Source organism: Caretta caretta, chromosome 12 (assembly GCF_965140235.1).
Source record: "Caretta caretta isolate rCarCar2 chromosome 12, rCarCar1.hap1, whole genome shotgun sequence".
Classification (NCBI taxonomy): domain Eukaryota; kingdom Metazoa; phylum Chordata; order Testudines; family Cheloniidae; genus Caretta; species Caretta caretta.
Genome location: NC_134217.1, coordinates 21,092,760 through 21,111,290, shown reverse-complemented (window position 1 = coordinate 21,111,290; position 18,531 = coordinate 21,092,760). Strand labels below are relative to the sequence as shown.

The 18,531-nt window shown below is 43.9% G+C and overlaps 1 protein-coding gene across 4 annotated transcripts; it reads right to left on the bottom strand.

The window, feature by feature from the left end:
* Positions 1-2,087: 2,087 nt before the first annotated feature.
* PLEKHF1 (pleckstrin homology and FYVE domain containing 1) lies at positions 2,088-17,020 on the bottom strand. 4 transcript variants are annotated; one of them, XM_048816770.2, is made up of 3 exons: positions 16,892-17,020; positions 5,011-5,141; positions 2,088-4,268 (listed from the first exon to the last, which is right to left on the bottom strand). In XM_048816770.2, the coding sequence occupies exon 3, from the start codon at positions 4,261-4,263 to the stop codon at positions 3,433-3,435; it is 831 nt and encodes a 276-aa protein (XP_048672727.1). In that variant the 5' UTR covers positions 4,264-4,268; positions 5,011-5,141; positions 16,892-17,020; the 3' UTR covers positions 2,088-3,432. The 4 variants fall into 4 exon arrangements, with proteins under 4 accessions (XP_048672727.1, XP_048672728.1, XP_048672726.1 ...); XM_048816771.2 differs by lacking the exon at positions 16,892-17,020 and adding an exon at positions 9,324-12,954; XM_048816769.2 differs by lacking the exon at positions 5,011-5,141.
* Between the last annotated feature and the right edge of the window lie 1,511 nt (positions 17,021-18,531).

Sequence of the window (18,531 nt, the reverse complement as noted above, 5' to 3'; positions counted from 1 at the left end):
TTAACACACAGAACCTGCACACTGCTTCTCGTCCCTCTTTAAAATTCTGTAATCAAGCCAGCAGTAGGATTTTTTTAATTCCAAAACAGCAAGCCATTTCTAAATGGAGCAAACATAGGATCAGGCCAAAACAAAAACAAAAATTAACAGAAAGCTAGTCATGTGAAAAATATGGGTGATATTGTATTAGTACGAGCCCTGCTGTAAAGCCTGTGTGTTCACAGGGCCGGGAGCCAGGAATCCCCAGGCTCTGAACACCCTCCCTTTCTGTGGTCTTAGCAAGTCACACAATTGCTGGTCAGACAATTAAAAGAAACACGAGTTTTCTGAAATTTCCTGCCCAGCAATGGCTGCAATCTGCTCTGCTTGTAATACTTACCCAAATAAGTGTGTTGCCAGGGCTCCTCAGCCTCTCTCTGAACAGTCTCCTCCTGGCTGCCACGAGTTTAGATCCACGCGTGGTCGTGAGCACAGGAGACCCGTTGTGAGCACGGCTCCTAGTGTTTTGTGCACTGTGTATCAAACTCCTGTCTACACTAATGTGCCTACCAATGGTGCTGAATCTGAGTTAGCAGCAGTGAGAAATTTTATAGAAAAAAGCCAAAAAAGGCCTAGTGTAGATAAGCATTCGTAGCACATGTAGCATTGAATTTCCAGAGAGCTCTCAAATGTAAAGTATATTTCAACCCCAGTATCTTGTTTAGATTCACAGAAATATTAGTGACTGAGACACTAAATCATCAGCCCTTTCCTTAGTGTCTTACAGTTTATTTTTTGCCCACTAACTTTTATTCTTGCCAGTCGCGGGGAAGGTGGAATAGGTGGATTGTTTCAGCAGTCCAGGAAAGGGCATGCACTGCAGTACACATTTTACAAGCAGTTTGGGTTCCATGTCAGTTGGCTGCCGCAGTTTAGAGGGGGAACTTTTCTGAATCAAAGACGTCTGTTAAGTATAAGCCCCTTTCACTACAGACTCAATCAGTCCATACAGTGATTAGGTCCCATGAACTGCAGCACATGTCTATACATGGGAGGAGGGAAAGCTGATCTCAGAAGGGAAAAAAAAATTAAAAACTGGAATCTCTTTCTGGAGTCAGTTATTAAGGACTCAGCTGAAGGCACTGAGAGCTTTATCTGACCAGGGTATACAACATCAGGCCTTATATTAGGGAAGTCTGGGGCTTCTGTTCTGGGCTTTTGTATTTGATATATGTAATTAATTACTTAGTTTGGTTTGTTTGTGACGCTATACTCACTTATGGGAGAGAGGCTTTATAAATGCACATGCCACTGTTCACAATTATGAACTAGAATTTGAAGAGGGATGGGAAAAAATAGGACTCAATGTTCTTTATTACTCTAAAAACCAGAAACATTTGTTTTGGTCATGAGGTTTGTTGGCCTTTCCTGCACCATCTCCTCTCCCCGCCCCAGAAAATACCACTTCAATTACTGCAAGGGACAGCAAGAGTCTTGGGGAAACAGTCTGCTGAGAAAGAATGAAATAAACAGAAAGGAAGCTGCAGACTTGGATATTTTTCAGTAATATTCACTTTCAAGTAGTAAATAGAAAACCCGGATGTTCAGTTCATGACTGAAGAGTTGCTGCTGAATTCACCCTAGACTGGATGTGTTTGGATCAAAGCATATGACCTAATGCTTGTTTTTTTTCTTAAATAACAGCACATTGACTGGGTCAATTTTTCCCCCTCCTTGGCCATATCTTTATTCACAATCAGTTGAATACTACAACCTGCCTGGACATTGGTAGTATATTAAAAAAAGGAAAAAATTAAATCCATGAGAATAATTACTTTGAACTAATTTAAAAAAAACCAAACACCCCAACCTGGTCATTTGGCATGCAATTCAGTGTTTAGATAGACTGGACTATGGTAAGGAAAAAATTATGTTGAAAATTACTTTTAACTAGATTCTTGCTCGAGACTATAAAATACACAATATAAAATACGCAAAAAAGGTAGCAACTGACCTTTTGTTGTACAGTTATTTGCTGCAATACAATTGCTGTTTAATTTTTGCTGATAGTAAATGGTTTTAGTTACACATGAGACGATGAAAGACTATTTGAATAGACAGTCTCTCACTTGAGATTAACTTTAATGTCAAAGTTCAATTCAAATTAAGCACATACTTTTATGCCCTGAACCTGAAAACACTCACATGTTGATAACTCTGAAGCCAGCAGGACTGCTCACGCTTGAAGTTATGCAAGTATGTTTGCAGCAAAGGCTTGGGGCCTTAACGAGCAAGTGAGTCACTGGGCATTGAGTATGTTCAGCACCTCAGAATCTGACCTTAGTTTTGACCATCCATCCATCCCTTCACCACCTCTTGCCGTAGCTCTACCGCTATGTGCTACATCACCCACCAGGCTGGGGTTCTTCCATCCCTGGGGCTGTGGAATAGAAATCTGGCTGGGTTACTGATTTTGAGACCTGTAAATATATATGCATGGGGTGAGTCTGCTGAATTGAGCCAGCCTCCTCTTTCTCACCTCACCCCTAAGATAAACCTTAACTCCCCCATTACCTTCTGTCATCACAAAGGCTGTTCGCTGGCTGAGAGGGATGACTTCTCCAGTGCTGTACTAATGATGCTCCTGAGAAGTCAGCAGGGTTTGCTCCAGAGCCACACAAGACTTCCCCGTTCCTGAGATCACCATTTCCCCAGGGCTCCCAGCTTCAGGCAACTTGGGGAGCAAAAGGCAGTCTAAAAGTCTAACCCAGGTCTCCTGCTGGTTATTTTTCAGTATCTTACTGTACTGAGGTCAAAGGGCATCAGCCCAGGCTTCCATGTACTTTGGATTTTAGTTCTATCATTTTATATGTATTCAGTGCTCATGAGAAATCCTAGCCTTGGAGGCGGAAGTTCTCTCTTCCCTACAGAGGAGGTACACCACAGGCAGTAGCAGCACAAGCTGCCGCATCAATGGGCCTCTAATACCAACACAAAGGTCCACCCCAGGTGAGTAGTATATTGGAGACAACAATAATACTTAGCTCTTGTACAGAGATCAGTAGATCTCAAAGCTCTTAGCAAAAGAGGTTATTAGCAGCCCCGTTTTACAAATAGGGAAACGGGCACAGAGAGGGGAAGTGACTTGCCCATGGTCACCCAGCAGGCCATTGGCAGAGCAGGTAACAAAACCTTGGTTTACTGGTTCCCAGTCCAGTGCTCTGCCCACTAGACCACCCTACCTTGATGTAGGCCATGCCCTGCGAGTGTAATATGACAATAAATCAGTCTCTAGTGATTTAAGAGAACTAGTAATCAGGAAAACACATGAAAGGAAACAAGATAAAGAGGGGCTAAATTTCACCCTCCAATGTACGCTCACCACTGAAAATACTGAGGGCTATGCGCGGGTCAGAATTTGGCTCCTCAAGCTTTAAGCCAAGGGTAAGAAGGTCAGCTATGGAAAGATGACCAAGATACTTCTGAGGCATAAAATTCTGCGTCTGCCGGCCACCGTTCCACTTTGTCATCATCGGATTTATCACTGTCATCACCACTAGATGGTTCATAACCAGTCATGGAAGAGTCAATCTGCTCCGGCTGCTTCTGGTCACCTTCTGCTTCCTTCTTCTTTTCTGCCATCAGCTGCCTGTAGCATAGGCTACAGACCCTCAGCGGCTTGGGGGACAAGCGTGGCATCAGAAATCTCTGTCTGGAGCAGTCCCCGCACACAACGAAGCCACACTTCCGACAGTGATGCCTGCGAGTGAGCGTGGAGAACTTGGTCTGTGTGCAGCGCATACAGATATCAGTGGCCTTGTCGGGTATCCAGGGGGCAGCATGCTCCATGGAGGGCTGCCTGCCTGTCTTTGTCAGCAGATGCCTAATGCATTCCTCAAGGTGACTAAGCCATTCTTTCCTTTCTGTGAGGGAGGCTGCAGAAACAACAAAGGACTTCTTCAAAGTTTTAATCATCCATCGATTCTTCATTTGTAAGGTATCCGGCAGTGTCTCTAAGGTGACATCTTCAAGAGGTATGATGTGTTGGGAATTGTACTTCCTTTTGTTTATCACTATGCTCCCATACACAAGGATATCATTGAAAAGAAAGAATACCCGAGGCTTAGGCTTCTTGCGGCATTCTTTGGTCAAAATTCCTTCACCCAAAAGGACCCTTCCTGGCACAGCTAAGGGTTGTCCAGATGCCCCAAAGCAGTTTTCCACGGAAGCAATGCGTTGGCTGTTAATTTCGGTGTTAACCAGATGGTCCATCATCTCCTTCATTCACCCTAGAGGGGGAAGAAGTGGGGGGAGGAGGAAATAAAGTAATAACTGTGTTCAGCAAACAACTGAATCAATCCTAGCTTCCAAAATGAACAGCAAATTTAAACAGCAGTAAGTAGCTTTTCAAAGAGCCAGGAGATGAGTTTAAGTTTTCCGGGTGGTACTACCCAGCAATGACTTATTAAAACACTCTTCAAAATGAAAAGGAAAACCCACTGAAGCGTCTGATATATTTTGTAGCAGGCTGATACTGACTATTCTCAGGAATCAGAATTCAGTTACCCATACTTCAGTTACCTTCTATCGCATACTGGATAAGGTATAAAACTCTGTATTGTGGCTACAGTTATACCAGGATAAAAGTACTTATGCCAGTGTAGTTTATTCCCATTCATATAGATTCCAAAGGGACCTGTGACCATCAGAGCCCCCTCCGTGCCCACTGGCAAAGGGTTCACTGCCCATGCAACAGCGACTTGTATCAAGCCTGAAACTCACCTCACTTAACTCATTGCTCTCATGATACACAATGTTCTTTATAGATTAGTAAGATATCAAAGGAAATCCAGTGACACACTGGTCATTAATATCATTGTGCAACATATGTGTTAACACTCCATAGCAAATCATGGATACTTACAGACTTTAAAACCATAAAATCAATAACAAAACAAAGGGAAAAAAACAGGTTTTCTTCCAGATAATTATCTTCCCTCCTGGCTCCCTTCTCTAATGTAAACTGCATACCTTGTGTGCAACATCAGCTGAGCCAACAGTGCATTCAGGCTCTTTGAGACAGCAGACGTGGTAATTTCTGTTAGTGTCCAGGGACAGGATACTGCAAAGGGGGTTCGGGAACTGGGGACACCAAGTGCTCCCTGCAAGGCAAAGTAAGGGTAGGGAGAGTCCTAAGGAGTTTGCTTGGCTGGCTGGGAGCTGTCACACAGTTTAGCACCAACAAAGCCTTCTTTTCTAAACATCCAATCTTCATTTAAAAATGGTCAATGATGGAGAATCCACCATGACCCTTGGTATATTGTTCCAATGGTTTATTACTCTCTGTTAAAAAAAAATAAAAATGTACCGCTTAATTGCAGTGTGAATTTGTCTAGCTTCAACTTTCAGCCACTGGATTGTTATCTTTCTCTGCTAGATTGAAGAGCCAATTATTAAATATTTGTTCCTCATGTAGGTGCGAATGGACTGTAATCAAGTCACCTTTTAACCTTGTCTTTGTTAAGCTAAATACACTGAGCTGCTTGAGTCTATTACCATAAACCATGTTTTCTAATCCTCTGATCATTCTCATGGCTCTTCTCTGAACCCTTTCCAATTGATCAACATCCTGCTTGAATTGTGGGCACCAGAACTGGACACACTATTCCAGCAGCAGTTGCACCCGTGCCAAATACCGAAGTAAAATAACCTCTCTATTCCTTCTCAAGATCCTTCAGTTTATGCACCCCCGCATTGCATTAGTTCTTTTGGCTAAAGCATCATAGGGGGTGCTCATGTTCAGCTTATTATCCACCACAACCCCCAAACCTTTTTCAGAGTCAGCACTTCCCAGGATAGAGTCCCCCCATCCTGGAAGTATGAACTGCATTGTTTGTTCCTGGATGTATAAGTTTACGTTTGATCCTATTAAAATGCATATTATTTGCACCTAGTTTTCCAAGAGCTCCAGATCGCTCTAATCAGTGATCTTTCCTCGTCATTAGTTACCACGTCCCCCAATTTGTGTGTCCTGTTCAAACTTTATCTGTGATGATTTTATATTTTCTTCCAGGTCATTGATAAAAATGTTAAATAGCATAGGGCCAAGAACCCATCACTGCGGGACCCCACTGGAAACACACCAGCTCGAGGATGAGTCCCCATTCACTTAAAATTACATGTTGAGACCAAGTAGTTGGTCAGGCTTTAATCCATTTAATGTGCATCATGTTTAGTGTTGTTTGTTGTTGTTTTTTAAATCAAAATGTCGTATAGTACCAAGTCAAAAATACCTTACAGAGTTCTAAGTACAGTACATCAGCACTATTATCTTTACCAACCAAACTTGTAATCTCATCAAAATAAGATAAAATTAGTTTGACTAGATCTATTTTCCATAAACCCAGATTGATTTGAATTAATTGCATTACTGTCCTTCAATTCCTTATTAATAGAGTCCCATATCAAGCTGCTCCATTATCTTGCCTGGCACTGATGTCAGACTGATAAACCTATAATTACCGTTTTTATCTTTTTAAAAATTGGCACAACAATAGTTTTTCTAATTTCCCCAATGCTCTGACTTATTGAAAAATCAACATTAATTGTCCACTGAGCTCAGACAGTTCTTTTAAAACTCTTGGATACAAGTTTTCTGGACTGGTTGATTCAAAACTATGTCTAACTTCGGTAGCTTCTGATGAGCATCCTCCAGAGATTCTAGTGGAATGGAAAGTGTTATCACTATACGATGAGACTGCATCAAGCTTTTCCCCCAAAATACCTAACAGAAATATTTACTGAAGAAGGGTTTTAGAGTAGCAGCCATATTAGTCTGTAGCGACAAAAAGAGTACTTGTGGCACCTTAGAGACTAACAAATTTATTTGAGCATAAGCTTTTGTGAGCTGCAGCTCACTTCATTGGATGCATGTAGTGGAAAATATAGCGGGGAGATTTTATATACACAGAGAACATGAAACAATGGGTGTTACCATACACACTGTAAGGAGAGTGATCAGGTAAGGTGAGCTATTACCAGCAGGAGAGAGAGAGAGAGAAAAAAAACCCAAAGCCTTTTGTAGTGTTAATCAAGGTGGGCCATTTCCAGCAGTTGACAAGAATGTGTGAGGAACAGTAGGGGGGGGAAATAAACATGGGGAAATAGTTTTACTTTGTGTAATGACCCATCCACTCCCAGCCTTTATTCGAGCCTAATTTAATGGTGTCCAGTTTGCAAATTAATTCCAATTCAGCAGTCTCTCGTTGGAGTCTGTTTCTGAAGTTTTTTTGTTGAAGAATTGCCACTTTTAGGTCTGTAATCGAGTGACCAGAGAGATTGAAGTGTTCTCCAACTGGTTTTGAATGTTATAATTCTTGACATCTGATTTGTGTCCATTTATTCTTTTACGTAGAGACTGTCCAGTTTGACCAATGTACATGGCAGAGGGGCATTGCTGGCACATGATGGCATATATCACATTGGTGGATGTGCAGGTGAACGAGCCTCTGATAGTGTGGCTGATGTTATCAGAGGCTCGTTCACCTGCACATCCACCAATGTGATATATGCCATCATGTGCCAGCAATGCCCCTCTGCCATGTACATTGGTCAAACTGGACAGTCTCTACGTAAAAGAATAAATGGACACAAATCAGATGTCAAGAATTATAACATTCATAAACCAGTCGGAGAACACTTCAATCTCTCTGGTCACGCAATCACAGACATGAAGGTCGCTATCTTAAAACAAAAAAACTTCAAATCCAGACTCCAGCGAGAAACTGCTGAATTGGAATTCATTTGCAAATTGGATACTATTAATTTAGGCTTAAATAGAGACTGGGAGTGGCTAAGTCATTATGCAAGGTAGCCTGTTTCCTCTTGTTTTTTCCTACCCCCCACCCCCAGATGTTCTGGTTTAACTTGGATTTAAACTTGGAGAGTGGTCAGTTTAGATGAGCTATTACCAGCAGGAGAGTGAGGTTGTGTGTGTGTATGGGGGTGGGGGGAGGATGTGAGAAAACCTGGATTTATGCAGGAAATAGCCCGACTTGATTATGTAAAGAGTTGTCACTTTGGATGGGCTAGCACCAGCAGGAGAGTGAATTTGTGTGGGGGGGTGGAGGGTGAGAAAACCTGGATTTGTGCTGGAAATGGCCCACCTGATGATCACTTTAGATAAGCTATTACCAGCAGGACAGTGGGGTGGGAGGAGGTATTGTTTCATATTCTCTGTGTATATATAAAGTCTGCTGCAGTTTCCACGGTATACATCTGATGAAGTGAGCTGTAGCTCACGAAAGCTCATGCTCAAATAAATTGGTTAGTCTCTAAGGTGCTACAAGTACTCTTTTTTTTAAACAAAGTAAAACTATTTCCCCATGTTTCCCCCCCCCCCCCCCCACTGTTCCTCACACATTCTTGTCAACTGCTGGAAATGGCCCACCTTGATTAACACTACAAAAGGCTTTGGGGGTTTTTTCTCTCTCTCTCTCTCTCCTGCTGGTAATAGCTCACCTTACCTGATCACTCTCCTTACAGTGTGTATGGTAACACCCATTGTTTCATGTTCTCTGTGTAAATAAAATCTCCCCACTGTATTTTCCACTGCATGCATCCAATGAAGTGAGCTGTAGCTCATGAAAGCTTATGCATGAAAAAATGCGTTAGTCTCTAAGGTGCCACAAGTCCTCCTGTTCTTTTTACTGAAGAAGGGGAATTAGCTAAACTGCTCTAAGGCACCTTTATACTGGCAAAACTGCATCCACATTAGGAGTCGTACCAGGATAACTATATCGGTGTTAAAAACAGAAAAACTACACCCCTAACCAACAATTATATTGATACAAAAAACTGTGTGGAGACCAGTCCGTAGAAGTCAATACAATCTTACAATGCCTTTTTAAATGTCACTCCTGAAAGGTGCTTGATAGACAGGCATAAAAACTAGAGCTCTGTCTGTACAGCAGGGATGGCTCTGGCAACCCGCTCATCACTGCACCCCTATCCTAAAAGGGGTTGCCTTTGCAGGCGTGTCCACACTAGCGCTTTTTTTTTTAAACCTGTTATTAGCAACTGGTTCAGTTGTACTAAGTGCTAGTGTAAACAGAGTGCAATTGTTTTTACCACCATCTACACTCGCATTTATTGCTAACACCAGTGCAGCTGCACTCCCTGCTGCTAATGGGTGGAAAGTCTGCTAGTGCAGCGATCTAAGTGCAGTCTCCACACCCACTCAATTCTTAGCCTCTCTGATGAGACTACCAACTAAGGCTGCATAGACAAACTTTCCTCTAGGCACTGGAATGAAACAATTAATTGAATTCAAGGATACCACTCACCACCCAGATGGTAACAGCTCTGATCACTGCAAACCCAGGCTGGAACCGAAGCAGAATTCCAGAAGTGGAAGGCTGCATGCTCTATTATCAATTCTCTGAGCTATCCCCTGTGAGCCTCCTCTTATTGGACTGACAGGACTGAAAAAAAAAAAAACAACCCAAACAAGCCAGCCCACACAACCCAACCCCTGCATTTATCACACCAAGTGTTCCTTTTGTTATTTGTGTTTCCAGTTAAAGACACTCATTCTGAAAACTTTCTGAATAGTACTAAAGGAACTAGATCATAGCATACTCATTCCTCCCTCTCATCTCCACAACACTACTCCCCTATTCAACATTTTTTTATTTTAAAAGTACCAGGTTACATGATGTGAAAGTAACTCCTTTAAGTCCCTAATTTGGTGTCAATTAAATACCTTCATGCTCATGACGTAAAATCTTCCTCCACTTACACATTTAAAATGCTGTTTGTGTTACTGGTATTGGCCCCAAGACTCTGGGTCTAGGTGTAATAATCCACAAGAAACCTCATAAGAAACTGAATCACTTCCTTTTAGACAGCAGTAGCTCAGAGTTCACAGGGGATGTGCATAGGTCTTTGTTTGTTAGCGTTTCTTATAATGGCTAATACAAAACTACTTGTTATCTCAAAAACTTAGCTTTCAAAAGATCTAAAAGCCACACAGTGCTTAGACTTCTTAGCGTCAGTGATGGAGACTACATGGAGAAAATTCTAGACAATTTACATTCATAGGGCATTTTTCATCTCAACACACCCTTTCGGGGTAGTGATAGGGAAAACACAACCACCTCCAGAGTAGTAGCTTAAACATCATATAGTGACACTAAGCAGTTTCTAAAAACAGCAGCAGCCAATCAAAATTACTGGAGACAATGAATTTAGAATGTGGCCAGAAGACTGCTATTAATAACCATATAATTTACAGGAAGCTTAGGGCCAAGTTTTCAGAAGAGCTCAGCTCCCACTTAGGAACCTAGATGAAGTGGCTGTATTTTCCAAGCACCCATCAGTTGTCATTGAGTAAAATGGGCATCCTTGGGTGCTGAATCTGCCTGACCACAAATGATCAGGGACATGTCTTTAGCAGACATGTAAATACAGTGCCTTTAGCAGCAAGGTGCCCAAGGCATTGGCTTCTGTATGAATTTAGAGGGAAAGCCAACATTTCTTCTGGAGCACCTGTGTTTTCCTTGGCAATCTTTCTTCCTAATAAATGATGGAACCACAACAGCTACTTTTTGCATGTTGTTGGGATTATGTCCCACACAGGCATAATGAGGCGAATGCAAGCTATGAGCAACCAAAAAAAGGACAAACCCCTGACCTCCCTTGAATTCAGGGAAGGCCCTAATGACCCTCTGACTCACTTCTGTCAGGATGTACAGTATTTCTTCAAGGCTATGAGACAATAGATTTGATGGATTCAGACTGCATTAAGCACATCTATTCATCAATGTGTAGTGTAGTCTAAATCCAACTGCAACCTCTACCATACACTGATGAATGAGGGAAAGTAGCACAAAAATAGCAGAGATTTTATTCACTCTTCTTCTAAAGGTTACACAGGAAAATATCTGTCTGTCATTGGAAAGTTTCTCTGAAAAATAAAATATTAGCAGACCATGACTTCTGCTCTGTGAAGTTTAAACCAAGGAAAAAGAGCAATAATTGTGTCAGGGATGTTTAATGGGATACAAATGCCACCAGGCCCATCCCACTAAGAACACAGCTGAAACGCCGCACCCATCTACTCCACTCCCACACAACACAGTTGTGCATCCATTTCCATATAAGAGTGTTGCTGGAGGCAGCCTTTCCTAGTTATTTCATGGTGGTGCTCATGAGCGATATTAGAATGGGACTTACAAGCACCTTATGCCAGAAGGCCTAAAGGAGCAACATTTTCTTAAGTAATGTTCTAGAGACATTTTCCTTTAAATAAAGGTATTTTGAATGTTGCATTATGGGAATAACTGTCTTCCCCTTGTGTTGGGGAGAGTGGAAAGTGTCACCGCTTAGCTGGTTGGAGCAGATGAGACTCCTCCAGCCTAGGTGGTTATCCTGCAGGCATAACAATGCCAGGATTTAACTTCTGCACTTCCCATTACAGCGAGTCTACAATCATTTTTCTCCCTCCTGCCTACACAGACATTGCACAATAAATGGATGAAAGGTTTAAACAGAAGAATGATTGCGCACAGAGGGCACAGCATGGCCCTCGGATAAATGCCATGTACACTGATTTTCCAGATCTGGAGTCTTGCCTGCTTTTGGAGACGTACAAACAAAACCTTAGGAGAGGAGCTTTGAGCACAAAGGAGATAAGAAAGACACAATGATACCCAGCCAAAAGAGAAATAGAAGTAACAAGAGGAGAGACTGAAACAAGGGCAGATTGGTGTGGGGGAATTCAGGAATTTTGGGATTATCAATGCAGAATTGGATAGGTTTTACAGAGATTCTTAATCCTGTTTATGGCAATCTCACTGCATGGTAATATAAGAGCTTGACTCCTGGGTTCTATTCCCAGCTCTGCAACTGACTCACCATGTGATCACCTCCTCTCTTTCCCATGTTACTTATCTGTACAATAGGTAAAATAAGCCTTAGATCTCTCAGAGGGACTCTGTGAGACTATTAGGGTATAAAGTGATTTTAAAAGGGTTGAGTATGTGTAGTGTGTTTAGTAGCTAATTCGAAAGGTGGAGCAGGGTTCAGGACAATGCTCTGGTGAGAATCCCACCACGCCCCATTCTTTCCCAGATGTTGTGGGGTTGGCTGGCTTCTCATTAGGCATTGGTCCTGGACAGTGGAACCCCAATCTTCCATATTAGTCTGTGACTTTTAGGTCAATCCTCTATTTTAGAAGAATGGTAAAGTTTTGTAGTGAGTGGGAGTGCATGGATGGTCAGGAAAGAGACACAGGGAGAATTCTATATACTTCCTAAACTTCTAAATAAACTGACAATGTAATCCCAGATTAAGGATATGCCGCCAGAAGACATAGGGTAAATTTTCATAAACACCTTACTGCAAGTCAGTGGGACTTAGGAAAATTTTTAACTATCATGCTTATTTTGGCTCTTACACAGCACAGAACTCTTGCAAATTTTGTTACACCAGAACAATGGGACAACAGACTGCGTGTAAACACCCTTTCCATTCCCAAATGAGAGAAAAACTAAAGGAACTACCTGTCTAGTGGCTTGGATCTGGAGATTATATTCTTGTACCCCAGTACCCTAACCTGTTACTTTTTGAAAGAAGAACTGTTAATTACCCAAGGGGGGGGGGGGAATCCTCCAAACCACTGCTTGTTAGTGTGTTGCCAGTATGGGGTCAAATGGGCAAAACAGTTTTATTACATATCCCTGGTGTCCCATGATCCCACCCATGGATTTCTGCCTCTACAGTAAAATTTGCCCTGATTTAATCAGTTCAAAAATATGATAAGTTCACTTCCCACCTTACTCCCCAAGGAATAAATGGTTTACTAAAGTGAGTGTATACTTCTCAGATAAACTGTAAATTACCATTTGTTTATGGATTATGCATCAGGTTGCAAAACCAATTTTTCTTTAATAACATTGTGATTAATTTAAAATGTTATTTAGTTTTCTGTACAAATGGAAGGCACTGCATGAATTTAGGGCTTTTCTTACTGGTAAATAAAACAGACTTCTGGGAATATGCAATATTGTATTCCCTCCCCCCACCCATGAAGTGAGACACCATAATTTAGGAATAATAAAGTAACAAGCAAATTAAAAAGTCAGGATGTAATTTCTGATCCAGCCTATTAATTTGGGAAAATATGTCATTTTTGTTCTGCTTGTATCGAAGTCTGCTCAGAGACATCACATTAGTTATTAAAGGAAATGCTATGGAGCTAATTAAATCACTACAGTATATTTACCAATAAACAGTAAAATGTGGGCATGCATATACATACATACACACAGGTGCCAGTCGTGATGGTGGGTTTGTGTAATGTGGTCACCGGTCCATCAACTCATTACAAATAGCCATCAAACGGTAAAAACTTTCTCTCATTACAGAACAAGCCCCAACTGGTGGGAATAGCCATGTGAGAGAAGTATTGTGTACACACAGATGTGTAGGAGGAAGGAAAGGAAAGAAACGGAACGAAGGCACAGCCAAAGCAAAAACGGTGTGGGATGGTTGCATACTAGTCTAATTTCCCTGGCATTTGACAAACACCTTTTTTTTTTGGTATTCAACTTGCTCTATAGCTAGTTAATATATATTAGCTAATGAATACTGGTGAAATACACTGAACTCTTTGTTTCCACAATTCGATCATTTGGAGTAGTAAATTATATATTAAAAAATTAAATACTGTAGTTGATTAACGTGACAATTAAACACAGTGCACAGCTGTTTCAGTCCTTTAAACTGAAAGAGAGCATGGCTTTGGCGAATGCTGCCTCAGGAACAGTGCAGCCAGGGGTGAAAATAACTTAAAGAACTTACCGGTACTCTGGAGTCCTGAGCAGGGGGCGTGGCTCTCGACTGGAAGAGGCGGGGCCTTTAAATACCCAGGCCCTTTAAATCAAGAATTAAAGGCCCAAGGGCTCCGGCTGCGGCTAGGAGCCCTGGGACCTTTAAATCACCCCCAGAGCTACCAGCTGTACAGGCAGCTGGGAGCCCCGGGGCAATTTGAAGAGCCCCAGGCTCTGGCCGCCACTACCGCAGCAGAGCTCCAGGCCCCTTAAATCACTGCCGGAGCCCTGCCACTGCTACCCCAGGGCTCCAGCAGCGGGGCTCGGGTGGCCGCTTTGAAGGGCCTGGGGCTCCCCGCAGCAGCCAGAGCCCTGGGCTCTTTAAAGCACAGCCAGAGCCCTGCCGCTGCTACCCTGGGGCTCCGGCCGCTGCAGGGAGCCCGGGACCCTTTAAAGCGCCAGCCTGGGGAAGCCGGCGCGGCACGGCACGGCGCACTGGCTCTTGCCGGTACACTGTATCAGCTTTCTTTCACCTCTGAGTGCAGCTCAGGTATTTTTCACCCTGATTAAAAATGTTGAGTACAGTTTTCAAGCCTATCTATACACAATGACTTACGCAACCTTTAAGTGTTAACCACAGGGGCCTGGTGGGTTTCCTATGGAGAAGTAGAAGCCTCAGCAATGGCACCTCCCCCCAGGTGCTGTAATCAGCTGTGAGTGCAGGCAGGGGATACTCCAAGTGCCCTGGGGAGTCCATGAGAGTTACCACACATCCACTGCCCACTCAGAGACCTCCATGTCATCACTGATATCCTTCCAGTAAAGAGACCTGGGCATGTCTCCCTCTGGAACCCTTCAACAGAGCACCAGCTGGAATCAGGCTACCTTGGCGTGTGATCTTGTCACTAGCTAATGTGACTGCAGCTGATGAAGGTGTAAGTACCTTCATGGGGAGAAAATACTTGGGACTAAAGGACTCCTAATTTAGTGGAGAAAGGCATGAATGGCTGGAACTTAAAGCCAGACAAGTTCAAATAAGAAATAAGGCACACGTTTTTAACAGTGAGGTGATCAACCGCTAGAACAAAGCGCGAAGGGAAAGGGTGCAGACTCTCTCCATTTCTTGAAATCTTCAGATCAAGCCTGGATCCATTTCCAGAAGATACGCTTTAGTCAGACACAAGTTATTGGGCTCACTACAGGAGTAACTGGGTAAAGTTCTATGGCCTGTGGTATACAGATCACACTAGACAACCTAATGGTCTCTTCTGGCCTTAAAAATCTAATCAGATCTAATCTTCTGTATGTAACACCAAGGTTCTAATCTTCTGTATGTAACACCAAGGCTGCAGGAAGTGTTGCTAGTAATCAGTAGTTAGCACTCTTCTTTTTTATCTTGGTATTAAACATATGCCCCAGGATGGTATTACAAACCACTAAGTTGCTAGAGATGCACACTCTGCAAGAGTAGAGAGATGGAAGGCCATAACTGCAAGTGAAAAAGTAATGTTAATTGCTGACACAGATCAGTTGTTCATGAATACAAACAGAAAGCTGGAGTCCATTTGCATGAACAAATACACAGTTTGCTTGGGTAAACCCAGCAACTGTGCCGGCCAATCAAGCATAAAGCTGTTTTGAAGGGAAAAAAAATCAAAATATAACTGTAGATGTTGTAATTAAACAGTTTCCTGGTTTCACCTCAAAGCATTTCAAACTATATTGGTTCAGTTATAATACTGATTTCCTGAGTTCCACACAGACCCTGGTCTCCCAGCACCTGAAAGCTGTCTGTGCAGATCACAGTGCCACATAAAATGCATGATGCATAATTCCTTAGATGGAAAAAAGTTACAAAATTTGCAATTGATATTGAAACATGGTCATGTATTTTAGCGGGACTAAGCCTATTTTTCCAGAAGGAAAAAAAAAAAAGATAGTAAATACTTAGCATATATATAGCTCTTGTTAATGAGGGATCTTAAAGTGCCTTACAAACATGTGAATTAGGTGAGTATTACTATACCATTTAACAGATGAGTACATCAATGCTAATCATATACATTAAGAAAAGAGATTAGAAACAGTGCAATCACATTACAGAGGAGTTATAGAAGGATTATTATTACTGTTATGATTCAGTATTTGTAAAGCACCAACAACATGCTCAGTGTTGTAGAAGACACAAATACAAAGAGTTTACTGTCTAAAGGATAGTGAGCAGAAAAACAAAGGAAGTCCCAGGAGCTATGCTGGACTAAATCATACCCTGAAGGATTCTTGAGCATTTACTGTTATGAATTTTCTCTGCTTAACACTGTTTAAAATGCACTCTGTGCTTCATATTACTGGATCTTGTTTATAGGACAGAGATTTCCAAACATGTTGCTCAATGCAAATATTTCTAAACTGACTCAGGGGAAGGATGACACTGGACTGGGAAGATTTCTGCGTGGCCTTGTACCAAACTCTAAGGGCCCAGTCCTGTCACCCTCACTCACAGTGCGTAGTACCTTACCATGCAAGAAGTCCCACTGATTTCAGCTGAACTTTTTTGTGGTGCAAAGTGTAACACTGGCAGGGTCTAGCTCACCCTCGCTGTGATTCAGTTCCCTAGCTGGGGATAATAATACTTACCTACCTCACAAGGTTGTGAGAAAAAAAAATGTATTAAAGTTTACAAGGTGCTCAGATTCTCGCGTGACTAGGAGTAGAGAAGTACCTATATAAATAGACCCGATCCCACTCCTCGTGGGAGCCAGTGAGTACAACCATGTCACCAACGCGGTTGCAGGGACTTAACACCTGCTACCTATTTACTCGCAATAGCTAAGCGCTGGGCGCTCCCATGTGAAAGGCAGCCAAGGCGCGATCCCCGGCGTGGCTCTGCCAGTGACACGTGAAAGTCAGCTGGGGTGCGGTAAAGTTCCTGCTGTTCCTGACTCAGCGCCAGCTGCGGGGGACGCGCTGGAGGGGGCCACGGGGGGAGCTGAGGCGGGCTGGGGTCCTGCCGCGGGCAGCGAACGCCTCTCCCCCTGCACACGGGCTGGAGCCACCCGCCCCGCCCCTGCGCGCTTTACCTTGTGCCTTTCCCAGCCGGATCCCCTGCCTCGCGACCCGTCCCGCCGCCGCCGCCAGCGGCTTCGCAGGCTCCGCAGATCCCCGCTCCCGGGCGCGGCCGAGGCTACTGCGCTCTGGCTTCCCGCGGCCCGCACCCCCCCAGCCCTGGAACGCACCGCAGCATTCCTCGCTGCCCCTCAGCCAATCAGCGCGCGGCAGCCGGAACGAGACCGTCCGGTTCTGGAACGCTCCGACTCAACATTCCGCTCTGACCACGCCCCTCTGTTGGATCTCGCCCAGTCGCAGCGCCAGAGCGAGAGCCCGGCCAGGGGGCTGAATGGAAGCGGGTGGGGCAGATTGCAGGGGCACGGAGGGGCGTAGGGTCCCCAGCCGCGGAGTTCGGGCCCCCGTAGAGTATGGGGAGGTGAGAGGGGAGCGAGGCTTGGGGTAGCCAGCAGGGGGTGAGGGAAGGATCCGGCTGCTGGCGGTGAGGCAGGGCAGGGCACCCAGCTGCTATGAGTAGGGCGGGCAGGAGGAATCATCACGGTACTGGCTGGGGAGCAAGGGAGCCACCTAGCCGCGGAGAGAAGGGACGTTGGGACCTCCAGCTGTCCAGTGGGACTAGGAATAGAAGCAGTTCGTGGGAAGTTTTCTGTGTCAGCCCAGACCCTGCTGGAGCCTTTCTCTGTGCCACGGGCTGTGTGAGAGATGGGGCAAATCATGGCCTGACTTGCTGAGAGGTTCAGAGTGGATGATAAGTGGTTCCGTGCCTGAAGTATGTAGAAGATCTGGAACTTCATGCATTCCAAAGGCTTGTAGAAGTTTGCCTGTTGTGGGGTTGGGCGCTGTTTTAGTTTCTGGATGCAGTGAAAATCATGTCTTGTTGTTGTATCTCTCTTCTGTTTTGCTTTCAACCTCATGGATGAAATCCGGAACCCATTACAGTCCATGGGAATTTTGCCAGGGGACAAGACTCTCACCCTCTTTGTTTCTCCTTGTTTCAATGATGCCCCTCGCCGCTGTCTTTCTCCAGCGCACCACCAGCCTCATGAGTGCTTTTGTGGATGGTGCACTTCGTACTGCGCTCCTGCTTACTCTCCTGAAGCACAAAGGGCCGCAGTGATGGAAGCTGAGTGTTGTTCAGAAGGCCACTCCCCATGAGAAAGTTTTCAGGCAATGCTCCTCTGAATGGAGCTTGTGGTTTTAGGTACAGGAAGTTCTCCCATACCGACAATGATCTAATACAGCAAAACAGTAAGGGCTGAGTGCCTCGGGGGTGGTAGAGGTCGACATTTGCCAGTTTCTCCAGGGCAGCAAAACTCCTAGGTCTGGCCCTGAGAACAGTGTGCATCTGGGGGGCGCTATATAAGTGGAACCTCTGGGCAGGATCCTCCTGAGCAGCACTGCCGCAGTGACAGCTTGCTTTGTTGCAGGGCTATTCCACATGATTTTCTCCTAAACTGTGAGACAGAGCTGGAGAAGTGCAGGCTTTGGAATTTTACAAACACAAAACTTGCTCCTCCTCTTCCCTCAGAGTGCCCTGGTGTCACTTCTCAAGTCTTGCATTTTAGGGTGTGTCTCACTGAAGGGTGGCCCAGACTGCAAACAAGACACATTATAATGCACAAAAATAGGCTTTCAGGATGGATTCATTGTAAAA